The 13,158-nt window shown below is 35.4% G+C and overlaps 2 protein-coding genes across 7 annotated transcripts in view; one reads left to right on the top strand and one right to left on the bottom strand.

Annotated features, from left to right (window-relative positions):
- The window catches only part of LOC129724635 (neuroglobin-like), a 397,507-nt gene extending 387,562 nt beyond the window's left edge, over positions 1-9,945 (bottom strand). For both annotated transcript variants that reach the window (XM_055679698.1, XM_055679697.1), the window contains exon 1: positions 8,636-9,945. The gene's annotated coding sequence lies outside the window, so the exon portion shown is untranslated. The remainder of the gene's footprint in view (positions 1-8,635) is intronic.
- On the top strand, positions 4,775-12,041 carry LOC129724636 (uncharacterized). 5 transcript variants are annotated; one of them, XM_055679703.1, is made up of 7 exons: positions 4,775-5,488; positions 5,549-5,626; positions 8,539-8,708; positions 8,777-8,931; positions 9,234-9,333; positions 10,785-10,899; positions 11,874-12,041. In XM_055679703.1, exons 2-7 carry the CDS (start codon positions 5,575-5,577, stop codon positions 11,909-11,911), a joined length of 630 nt encoding a protein of 209 aa, XP_055535678.1. In that variant the 5' UTR covers positions 4,775-5,488; positions 5,549-5,574; the 3' UTR covers positions 11,912-12,041. The 5 variants fall into 5 exon arrangements, 4 of the variants coding, with proteins under 4 accessions (XP_055535678.1, XP_055535680.1, XP_055535677.1 ...); XR_008727938.1 differs by lacking the exons at positions 10,785-10,899; positions 11,874-12,041 and adding an exon at positions 10,401-10,717 and having other exon boundaries at positions 5,843-8,708; XM_055679705.1 differs by lacking the exon at positions 10,785-10,899 and having other exon boundaries at positions 4,778-5,488.
- The last annotated feature ends 1,117 nt before the right edge of the window (positions 12,042-13,158 follow it).

The raw sequence follows: 13,158 nt of genomic DNA, 5'->3' as shown, positions 1-13,158 counted from the left end.
AGTACTTGGGACTAATTTATGATAAAAAACTTATTTTCAAAGAGCACATTGAGAGTATACAAGCCAAGTACATCAAATATACGAGATGTTTATATCCTCTCATTAACAGGAATTCTAAACTTTGTTTAAAGAACAAACTTTTGATTTACAAACAAATTTTCAGACCAGCAATGCTTTATGCTGTACCGATCTGGTCAAGTTGCTGTTCAACAAGGAAGAAAACGCTCCAAAGGATTCAGAATAAAATTCTGAAAATGATTTTGAAGCGTCCTCCTTGGTTTGGTACACTCGAATTACATAGACTTACTGGTGTTGAACCATTAGAAGCTATGTCAAATAAAACTATTAACAATTTTCGACAAAAATCGTTGCAATCCCCAATTGCTACGATAAGCTCTCTTTATAGCCAATAAGTTAGCAATTAGGTTAGTTGTAAGTTTACTTCCCCTTTTCTGACAAGTAGGTTTAAATCCCTACGAATGATAAGTCCTAATTGCGAAAGCAAACAAATCCTAACAATTAAAATTACAAGTTTCTAACAGTGTTGAGAAGTCACCATTTGTGATTGGACACACATACTCATTATTTACTGAAATATATCATAAATACTTAAGCTACTAACAAATCCCCCCCCTAAAGAAAAAAATAAGACCAGAATCGTCGTTATATGCAAAATGTTTGGAGCAAATCCAATGTCTTTTTGATTGTTATTGATTCGATGATGTTTATGAATAACGGGATTCATGATAGTGAATCGATCAGTTCATATTTGCGTTAACCTAGTCAGTACCAAATTCATCAGTATTAGTAGCATTACCAATACCAGTACGAATCATCATGGCAATACTAGCACCGGTTAATACTTCAAATAAGTTTTAATTTTGAACCGTCCAATACATTGAACATTCGCTAGAGCACCAAATGCGTTATGAACGACACACTTCCGTTGTAGTAATGTCCGATTTTTTCAACTAATCGATTAATTGTCAATCGATAATTTTGTTCGTGCCCGCTAATTGGACTTGATTAGCTGACACGAGATATTCGATTAAACGAGGTAATCGATTATTGACGTTGACTAACGTCTATATCGAAGTTAGGCCCCTGAATTTGAAAATCTAGTAATTCAACCAGGGAAAACCAGAGAAAAGTGGTCAGGTTTTGGGCGCTTATTTTGCAGTCATCTATAATCAGGTTTTCGAGATTTTGGCATCAATCGATCAGAAATTCTTTTACGGTTAAATTTATGTAACAAAAACAAACTATTGTTTGAGATACACTATTGAAAAATTGGTAATTAATATCGATTGTCTAAATCATACCGCGCAGCCAATCACTACCTCTCTTCCCAAGCACAGTCGACACTAACGGATACAATCGATCTGACTTTGTTGTTATTGTTGTTGTCACTTTCTGTTTCCGATGTTTATGCTGCTGCTAGGGGAAAAAACCTTGCAAATATGCATCTTTTTGTTGGTGTTAATTTTACGACAGCGGCTGATTCTGATTCCAAAACCGCACCAGTGACATGCGGACGCTAGGTGATAGCAGCTGAAAGGAGGAAATACAAAATAGTACCGGTCATCTCGTGCCGGTTTCACTCGTAATGCTGGTGGCTTTAGTAGTAAATGGCTACTGCAAAACACTTAAATGGCTGGAATTCTGGACGGACTAACCAAGAAACTATAATCGGCAAATGGCACCTTTTGGTGCCTCGAAATTTTGGTACAGAAGCGGCTAATTGAATTTTCTGTTTTACCAAATGCTGCTGCTAGCGGAAAAAACCTTGCAAAAATGCATGTTTGTGTTGGTGTTAATATTACGACAGCGGCCGGCGCAGCTTTCAAGAAACATTTGTCTCTACCATTCCATCATCTATGTAGCCCCTCCTTCTTTCTAATTATCTGACGAAGCCTTGGTATAAAACGTATCGTTCGAACGTTTCACCCCATCAGTTTCATTATTAAACCGTACCGAATACATACGGACGCTCGATGTTTGCAGCTAAAAGGAGGAAAAACAAAATAGTACCGGTCATCTCGTGCCGGTTTGACCCGTAATGCTGGTGGCTACTGCAAAATACTAAAATGGCTGATATTCTGGACGGAAACCAGTAAACAAGAAATCGGCAACTGGCACCTTTTGGTGCCTCGCAGTTTTATAATAGAAGCGGTTAGTTGAATTTTATGTTTTACAATTGCTGTTGCTAGCGGAAAAAAAAACCTTGCAAAAATGCATGTTTATGTTGATGTTAATTTCACGACAGCGCTAGGTGTTAGCAGCTGAAAGCAGGAAAGACAAAATAGTACCGGTCATCTCGTGCCGGTTTCACCCGTTATGCTGGTGGCTGTTAGTAATAAATGGCTACTGCAAAATACTAAAATGGCTGGAATTCTGGACGAGAATAATCGGAAACTGGTACCTTTGGAGCCTCGAAATTTTGTTACGGAAGTTTTGTAAAAGAAGCGTTGCAATTCCCTCTACTATTTGCTTCAATGGAATATTTTTTTTTTTTTAAGAATACGGTAGTCAACGTCATGCGGTCGTGTCTTGAATACCACCCTCCTACTTTTTGATTGCGTGAGCCCTGCGTTCAAGAATAAATTGTTAGTGCTGACCAACAGTCAGTTACCAATGAACTTGATCTCTAGATTTTACTGACAAATCTGGCAGAAAGCTGTAGAAATATTCTGTGGCCTACCTCTTGATTTCGATGTACGAAGTTGGTTCATCGAACAAGCCTATGATCGAATCTCTACTGCAAATTCTGTGTTAAATAGTGTATCACCTAAACTTTGCTTTTTGCAGCAAAAAATATTGTACAATTTTACAACATATTAAAACTTTCTTCAAGACACTTTTTGGCTATTCGGTTTGAAATCACATTATTTAATATATTTATTAATACAATTAGCCCAATTCTTTATGAATCTTCAAGAAAGTATTTTTCCGATTCATTTAATTTTTCAGTTTTGCAATTGTGCATTCGTTTGCAAGTGATTTTGCTGTACGAAAAACTTTACACTAGATTCAAGTGATCGAATCCTATATCCTAAACATTAGGCAAACGAGTCAATAAATAGGAACCACCATATAAATTTACTTGTTAACATTTGAAAAGCGAGAAAAGAAACATTTATTTCAAAATTGCTAAACATTCGAATGACAATGAATATCCCTAGACACCCTGTGACGTGGGTAGGAGCCGTCAGTAGAACCATGCATCCTCTCCTATCGACTGTTAGATTAGGAACATTTCAAGTTGGGGTCTTAGGAGCCGATTTAGCAGCTTTGTAATCGTTTGACCGGCTTAGCTGAATAGACTTCTGAAGGAACGGATGTTCCTAGAACTGGCATGTATTTCATCGGTATTTTATAAAGCGTTGGAATCTGTCCTCGAATTTCTTGGTGCCAAATCGCCATGCAAATACTGCCGTAACTCCCCGGGTAATCCAACCATATGGTTGATGTTTTTGTATCTTGCTGCTTCTCTAGCAAGAGTACCGTGGGCAGCCCACAGGTCATTACTTGGTTCGATGTTGACTGGTTCAGGTTGCTCCTCTCTACACTGCCTAGTAATTTTTTGCATCATATTAAACGTGACATATGTTCATACAAAGAAAAGCAACATTTTTCGTCATACTCACCAATTCAAGAAATCGTTTTAGATGTGTTCAGTGTTCAGCTCTCAAAATTTGCCAGAGGTAATTGGCATACTTTGTTAGCCTGATTTGCTTCCTGTTGTACCTCTGCGTGATAAAAAAAGCAAAAATATTTCATGTCTTCATTTGCGCATGCAAAAACAAACAAAATATCAGCAACACCGTCAACGCGAATTCGTTCGGTTCTTGCATGCGAAAAAGAGGGAAGGAAATATTTTAGCTCTGGCACTCACACATATTTTAACAATCGCTTATGTGAGTTCGCGTAAGTGCGAACAGCCTTTAAAATCTTTCTTAACTTCGTAGTCGCGACGCCAAGAGTTTTGTTTGTGAACACGTAAAAAAGGAAGTTTAGTTTTCGTTCGTGCGCGCATTTTTATAATTTTGAATGAAATATTAACGTCGCAGCACTAAATCGAAATCGCGACTTCAAATATCCTTACGTGGGAAGTAATGCGCTGTATAGTAGAGATGGTCGGGTATGGGAAATTTGTTACCCGTACCCGACCCGTACCCGAATCATCAAGATTTTTCAAACCCGTACCCGACTCGAACCCGAAGTCTGGTTTGTTTAAAATACCCGTACCCGACCCAAACCCGAAAAATATCTATTCCATCTACCCGTACCCGACCCGTACCCGGGAGAAAAAAATGCCGAAATTGCCGGTACCCGACCCGTACCCGACTCGTTCTGGATTTTTATTCTATTTTATTTATTTTTTAAATACCTGGTTACCTTGCACATTTTATGCACTGAATGTCATATGTGGTTTCTCGAGATGATGGCCTGAGTTAGGCTAGACCCGAGTGTTCATGTGAACGAATGTTAATGAACCAGAGCTCCAGGCGATGTATTGGTGCTCCTAGAATCCAGCGTAGCATCTGTCACTGAGAACGTCCGCTCGTCTGATGTTCAAAAATTTGATCATTCTTATTACGCAGCGAAATATCTATTAATAACTGTGTACGGAGAATTTAGGTTCCGTTAATTACCTCATATTAGAATTGATCAGAGATTTCAATTATTAATTTTGTATACGCATACGTATGATTCATATAAACTGCTGAAAATTTTTATTATGTTAATTTACCCTACTAACACAACACGGAGAATAATGGAAAATGCATGTCTGGTAGAGTTTAAATAATGCGACGAGTTTTATGTGCACATCGTAGCAATCAGGAATCTAAAATTCGGTATAACACAGATATTTCTGTACATGCGGTATTCCTGATCACAGTGCAAACCAAGACCTGCACAGTTAGAAAAAAGTACCCAAACAGTATGTACAAAGTACTCAAAAATAGGTAATAGACCTGCAATCACCATTTTGAGTAAAAATTTGGACTGATCGCTAAGTAAATTTAGATCAGATTTGCGTTATCCTAGATATACTCAAAATTAAGTATAATTTATGTTAGACGATATTTACGTTATTAATTCAAAAAAAAAAAAAATTAGCCAGAGAAAGGAATATTTTTAATCTTTTAATTACTACTATAGCTAACCACAATCAAGTTTATAATAGAGCTAAAAATGATTTTGAAGTAAAATTTAAATTCAATGTAATAGCTACTAAACTAAGCTATGAGTAAATTTCACCTACTTTTGGGTTAGAAAAGGACTGTGCTTCCGTTATTGCGTTTCATTCTGCCGTGGTAAATGATATCCCTACTCATTCATTTATTATTGCAAGTAACAGTGCTAGAAAGAGAGAAGTGATGGAGACAGGTTTTGCTCAATCAAAAGAGAAAATTTCGCCATCTTGTGATGACAACCGCTGCTGTGTGCGACTGAAAACCGTCGTTGCGGTATAAAAAACACGGTAAATATATGTTTTAATCATTTTATATTGCAGGAAAATATATATGTTTGCTGTTTCCAGATTACATTTGAAGGAAATATTGCGGAATGGAGCAGATCAATAAAAAATTAGACGCTGAAAGTTACCAGAAGCTTGTGGGTAAGTCCTCACTGTAAATTTAAATTGTAAAACGTTTCCCTTTTTTCAAATACGTCATACGTTGCTAAATTAAATTAAGAACCAAAGCAGCACATTGTTAATATGCATTTGAACATAAAGCATTCACTTAACGTTTACTTTTATATATATAGGAGCCTGTGCAATGTTCATTAATTAAAAACAATATGCTATATTTTTCTTTAATATTGATTTAAGGTCTTCGGTGCCACATTCAAGGATGTGACCAACTTATCTCTGGATATATTACCGAACTGAGGGACCATTTTGTTGCAGTCCATAATATCAAAACCAGCAAGAAAGCCGCGGTTTCCTTTAAGTGTTGACTGTGCGGGCTGATTTTCAGTTATTATGCTGATTTTAAAAAACATCTCCTTAAGCAGCATCCCATGGAAAACAATATAATGGATTACCAAGATGAAACGCAATCTGATTCACTTTCAGAAATAGTGGCTACTGCTAAAGATCACGACAATCATTTACAAACTTTGCGTAACCCGTATTTTTGTGATAGTAATGCTGCCTCTCTGGAGGAGGCCTCGTCTACTATTATTGGTTTAGTAACAGAACTACGATGTGACGTCTCACTCCCAGAAGTGAAATTACAGAAGTTCATAGCAGGGATGACTTCGATATTGAACTGCACTCAAAGTTACACAGCTTCGAGAGTGAAACAGTTTATTGAAACAAAGCAGCTGCCACTAGACGACGCAACAACTGGTTTCATAAACTCATTATACATTCCAAACTTTATTAACGATGTTCGCACTCCCACGGATAACGTTGCGTATCTTTCATACAAAGCTGGCTGTGCTATACCAGAGCCAATAGAAATCGTGTTGAGAAAATTTACATCTAAGAAAAATGATATGTCAACCTATAAGAGAGGAAGGAAGTTTTTGGGAAAAATTTCTTCAAATCAATCTTCGCTTAAAGTTAAAGTATATAAGGATATTACGTATTATCTACCTATCATAGACACATTGAAGTTGATTATGACTAACCCAGAAGCTCGTTCAATGTTGCGAAACGAAGAACTACACACTGGTGAGTCTCTTCGGTCTTATAAAGATGGAATCCAATTCGCTAGTCATCCATTCTTGCAACTTCATCCGTATGCCGTACGGTTGTCATTCCATATTGATGAAGGCGAGTACCTGAATCCACTTGGTTCGAGAAAAGGTTCGAATAAGATGACAAACGTATACTTCAAAATCCAGAACTTTGATCCACGGATAAACTCAACTTTAGATTGAATGTACTTGGCATTGATGGTGAAATCACACATTTTAAAAAAGTATGGATACGAAAAAGTGTTTCAGAAAATCCTAGATGACCTTCTGATTTTGGAATCTAACGACGGTGTAACTGTGAACATTGTTTCAGGGCAGTGGACGTTACGCGCTGTTACAATTAATATTCTTGGAGACACGTTGGCAGTTCATGAATTGTTCGGATTATTAAGTCCATCCGCAAATTATTTTTGTAGAGCATGCTTAATATCGAGAAAAGATTTGCACGCCGGCTGTTATAAGAACCAATTCGCGAAACGGACTGTAGAACATGTCAACTCGAGTTTGATTAGTATTGAAAGCAAAGACAAGAATTTTTCCCATTGTGGTATTCAAGAACAATGTGTTTTTCATCGCCTTGAATATTTCCGGTGGCCAAATAACTGCTGTTTCGATCCCATGCATGATCTGTTAGAAGGAGTGTTTCCTATGGTACTGAAAAATATATTTCGCAGAGCTGTATACCAAGATAAATTACTCACCGAGGAACAAATCAATAATTTGATACAAGAATTTGAATACGGAGAAGCTGAAGTGACGACAAAACCATCTTCAAACTTTACTTATAAAAACCTAATGCCCTCTGCCAATCAGCTTCTCAGTTTTGGTTACTGCTTCGCGCGTTTCCATTTATTTTTTATAAAATTGTTGATTCAAATGAGTTTTATCCCAATTTAATTTCCTCAATGTTACAAATAAATTATATCTGCTTTTCAAACATTATATCGGATAAGATGATCAACGAATTAGAAGAAGCGATTGCTATTTTCCATTCTTTGTTTAAAATTTGCTTTCCGGCATGCAATGCAATAAATAAAATGCATCACTTAGTGCACTATCCGGAGATTTGTAGGCAGAATGGTCCAATTGCTAATTGCAGCTGTTTAATGTTCGAAAGCAAATTTAAGGAATCCAAGGCACAGGCAAAAACCTGTTCCAATTTCAAAAACTTAACTTATAGTTTGTCTAAACGTCTAAGTCTAAAACAAGCATATAGCATTATAAATCATAATTATCTTCCTGATAATATTGAAATATTATCGGCATCTTTTATTGATAAGCATTTAATTGATGTATCTACATTACTTTTCGATTTACCAAATATCATTAACATATGTTCACACCTAAAAATAAATGGTACTCATTTCTCACCAGGCTCGGTCATTAAATACAAAAGATGCAATCGAAAATATTACGGAGTATTGTTATCCTGCGTGAAGCATGAAGCAAACTTTATTTTCCTTGTACAGGAACTGAATGAACGCGATCTCAATTTGTTTTATTTTGCCAAAAAACTTTTTTTAACAAACAATATTGTCAGAATAAACCAAGACAAATTATTTACAAAAAAAATATATAGTTTGTGGAAATCAAATAACACTGACGATAATAATTACTATATTAGTCTTAAGTATAACGATGAATAGAAAATACTACTTGTATAAACATAAATAATTTAATTAAACAATGTAAGCATAATAGTACCCGAATCTGCTTATGAATAGTTAAAAAGCTGGTTAAACACTGGGTTTGTTTATAATTATAATTTTAACACGTTTTTTGTTGTATTATTTCATTAATATATTTATGTATAACTTTCAGAAAATAAAATTAGTGATGAGTCTTTGATGCACTTAAATGATGATGATCTGATTGAAATGGGCATTCACGAGAAAGGTCCACGAAAACTGATACTTACATTCATTGAGCAGAATGATGAAGAATATTTTGCGAATGAGAACACTAAATCCAATTTCCATCAAGAACATGAGGTACGAGACGTAAATGTAACAGAGCTTAGTTATAGCGGTCACTAATTATCGTTATTTTTCATTTGTAGACTATTCGCTCCATCCTTGCCAATGAACCAAAATTTCATAAAACACTTACTCGTCAACTCGATTACAAAATCGTTCCAAATACTAAGGACTTGCTTCATATGAATCGGATTCTTACAAAATACTTTTTTGAAAAACAAATCTTACAAGAAAAAAGGTATGTATTTAAATCATTTAACCGTTTGTTTATATTATCACTAAGAGTATATCATCGTCAGGGCTGGCAATGGGTCAAGGACGGAACAATACAAATCGGAACCACTTGTAGCATTGACGTAGACATATTTATTATTGCCTATCAAATCATTAAAAGTTCATCAATTGTCACAAAATTTGCTGAGACGATTAGTAATTTTTTTGCCCTTGACCCATTGTCAGTCATGACAACGGCAAATAAAAAATACAAGTAATCTGATGTTTATTCATGTTGTAATTATTGTTTCATTTATTCTCTATTAGATACCCATCAGTGCAACAAAAACAGAAATTGTCTGAACAGATCATAGAAGCTTTCCCACACCTGGATCAAACACGAGTATGCACACAGGCACCAAGAGAGGTATAAAACAAACATTCATAGAATACCTATATCTTAGGCAATAACTTGTAAAGCAGACCATGTTATTAACATTTGAGGTTTAGTTAATATACCTCCTGGTTAACAATGCCAAATAACATTACACGTACTGCGCTGTGTAAACCGTGTCGTGTTCTATTGCATGGTTGTAATCAAGCCTTACTTATCACTTTTTACAACACTCTGTTTAGTTGAATCACACCATCATATGCGATTTAAATGTTGTATTTATCTGGTGTTTTTTTTTTTCATTTAACACTTGTGAAAATTTAAGCACCGAGAACATTTTGCCGTCTTGATCAAACATCACAATTCGAAGTAGGTTTTTTCAAATTTTTGCTTCAATTTTACAATTAGGCCCTGCAATCACAAGTGGAAAACTAAACCGATAAACCTGACCGATGTTATAACAATAGCATTTTCACAGCTTGGTAAACGTGAACCCCATTTAACAAATTAAAAACAAAGCACATTAAAATTCAACCTTGACGTTAGTGATCTAATTTTATTTATATATTAATCAAAACAATGGATTGTGGACAAATGGCAAATCCATTCGCGTTGACGGACCGTGTTGATGTGTTGACCGTGGTGACATCAACTCTGACAGGGTTGTTGATATTTTATCGATATTTGACAATATCGATACTATCGACAAAAATGATTAAATGCATTAAATACAACCAAAGTAAATCTAGCTTAGGTATAATATTCAGTACCAAATTCAGTACATCCATAAATTATGTTATATTATATGGAGCAGATGATAGCGACCATTCATATGTTATATGTTGCAAAAATTGGCAATTGCAACGCCCCCCACCGCGCCCCACTTAACTCAATTTACCATACCTTGTACACGCAGTACAACGCGACGTCATACTTCCCACTTCCCCATGTGCGTTACGTAATATGTATATGAATGGTTCCCTAATTTATTATCATAAATACAAAACTTAATAAAAGTAATAATAAAAGTACTGGTTTTATTGATGTACATCTATTATATTACAGAAGGTCGCTTAAGAAAAATAACTTTTTTTTATTAGTCTTTTTTTTCTGGAAAAACGGAGTATAGGGAAAAGGGCCGCACCTCGGAATCATCGAAACGCGCTGTTCGAATATGAGAAAAGGAGTCGCTCCAGAAGAACGTTTGTTCCAGAGACCCAAGAAAGTAAACATTATTATTCCTGAAGGAGTGCGCGATAGAGCTGCGCGATTGACTGTCATGACCGAAAATATTCAGAACTACAAAACTATCTCGGATGAGATGTTTCAATGCTTTCCTCTCCATCAATATTTACTACAGGACAAAAATAATTTAGTTCACGAAATAGTAATAACTTTTCCTCATCTTCTGGGATATAACGGATTAATGGTAAAACCAATGTAAACATACTTCAATTTATTGTACTCATCTAATCTGATTTTAGGTACAGCAAGCTTACGAGCGATTGCATATAAATTATAACAAGAATGCTGATTTGGAAACAGTTCTTTCAATTGGATTATTGATGGATCAAGGTGGCTGGAGCAGTGTTACTGATAGTAATAATTTATTAATAATTGACAGTCACTTTAGATGTTTCCTTACATATACGGACATGTTGAAAATGGACTTAATTTAGGCCATTTCTTACGAGCCGAGTCGAGTGCCAAACCCAAAATTTAAATTGTTTTTGACGAATCGCCCATACCCGACCGATTATTTTGACAGCCACATATTCGTGCGTGTGTCAGTTTTAGTTAAATTATTAAATTATTAATCGATAGTAAGGAAGGAGAAGAGAAACCTCTATTTGATAATGAAATCCGATTTTGATTGACCGACAACGAAACAACATACATTTTCAATGGACGTGTTCACATAACGCCCTGTTCGTGTGGATGAGTGTTTGACTTGCATGTTTTGGATGTAATAATATTTGCACGATCCTCGGTCCGATCCGATTCAGCCACCTATATGCATGGGACTGCGTAGCTGTTTTTTTAACAAAATGTAGTTTATTTAAATATTGAGGTTATCACTAATACCTGTAAAATTGCAGTTCTAGTAGTCGGGGATTTATGTAGAAGGAAGTGAATGAAATATTATACACGTCTGAGTCAAGATACTAGACTAGACTAGAATGCGATCCGATGCTTGTAGAAGAAACTATTTAGCTTGGACCGATTGTATATCCAACGAATTGCTCTGAACCTAATTTTTCCAGCAACACTGTGCATCAGGCTGCAGTTGCCAGTTTTCTCACGCTGTGAGGAATAATTGTGCAAAGAATTACTCTTAAACACTCTTAGAACTACTCCGAGGGCACTGTAAACGAAAAGTTTGCGGGAGCGAGAAAATTAGACAGTTTCCTTTTTTTTTTTCATATAACCGTGTATCACCCTATTAGGTATAGGTATAACAAAGCTAGTTCGTAGAAAGAACGTTGAGTTCAACCTCGGGTGTATATATTTTACAAAAAATCTAATAACCATCTATTGTATAAACTAAACGTACTAAAAATTAACATTTTCAGAATACTTAAGAGGAGCGTTACGCATAATAAAAAAATGACGAACAGGGGAGTAAAGCGTTTGGCCGATAACGTTAATATGCCTGTAGAAGAAATTACAGCTGCTCCTTTAGTGAGATGGCAACAGGTAAAATACGTTTATTTTCAAAATACAATTAATTTTTAATCTTAAATTTGCAGCCCGACTTGGACAAAACCGCAAGGCAAGTAGTTCAAATGGCCAATATCAGCGGTGAATCACTTCCTCCGCACATTGTTTGTGTGGCGGAGCTTTTTCACGAAGGGGAATATTTTGTTGTTTTCCAAGGTAACGTAATAGAATGTGGACAATCGTCAAGCAGAGCGATTGACGTATTTGTTAAAATATTTACCGTTTTTAAACTCCCTGTTCCAAATTTATTAAAAAAATTTCATGAATTTTTATCGTTTTATTTATACAAAACATTGCCTGCATCAAGCAGTACAAAAGTAGTGGAACTATGTTCTATATTCAATGAATATGCTGAATGATTATTTGTAACTGTAAATAATAAATCCTTGTAACAGAAACAACCAACTTGTCAACAGAAATAAAAATAATACAAATTATATTTATTTATTTACTTTATTTATGTCTTGAGAAACAAGCTCCTTTTCCAACACAAAAAAAATTAGCAAATACCCAAAATTGAGTAAAATTTACCCAAATTTGATTATAGAATACTTGAATAGTTTTTACCCACTGTCATTAATTGATTTACCTACCCAAAATTGAGTAAAGTGGCATGAATCCAAATTTGAGTTCCCACACTAAACTAGCGATATGAGTGGAAAGAGCTCAAATTTGAGTACTTTTTTCTAACTGTGCACATTCGTCGTTTTTTGATAGCGTGTAACTATCTTCCTGCTGTAACCCGAGTATGACTCGAACATCACGAATACTAAATGTGCAAATTTATATGCAAAACACAGATTTTCCGAGTCAGTTTCTTCAGATTTTTGAGTTTATTTATATTTACGTACACTTGCGCAGAGTTGCAATAATTTTACAATTTCATACCTCACTATTTTGTGAAACGAAAATCAAGACTCAACCGTGATGAAGTGTATAGTTCGATACTGTTACCAAACGACATTTTATTTTTGATACTCGAGTAATAATTATGTAGGAGGTCTGCCGAAAAGAGTTTATTTGCAAACATTGCTTACACGTTTAAACAACAAAAATGCTTTTAAAAAAATCGGCAAACTTTTGAAACTCGTAACTTACCAAAGGACAGAAATATTATGTTTCAGAAAATATTGTTAA

This window comes from Wyeomyia smithii, chromosome 2 (assembly GCF_029784165.1).
Source record: "Wyeomyia smithii strain HCP4-BCI-WySm-NY-G18 chromosome 2, ASM2978416v1, whole genome shotgun sequence".
NCBI classification, from domain to species: Eukaryota; Metazoa; Arthropoda; class Insecta; order Diptera; family Culicidae; genus Wyeomyia; species Wyeomyia smithii.
This window is presented reverse-complemented; position numbering and strand designations above follow the sequence as displayed.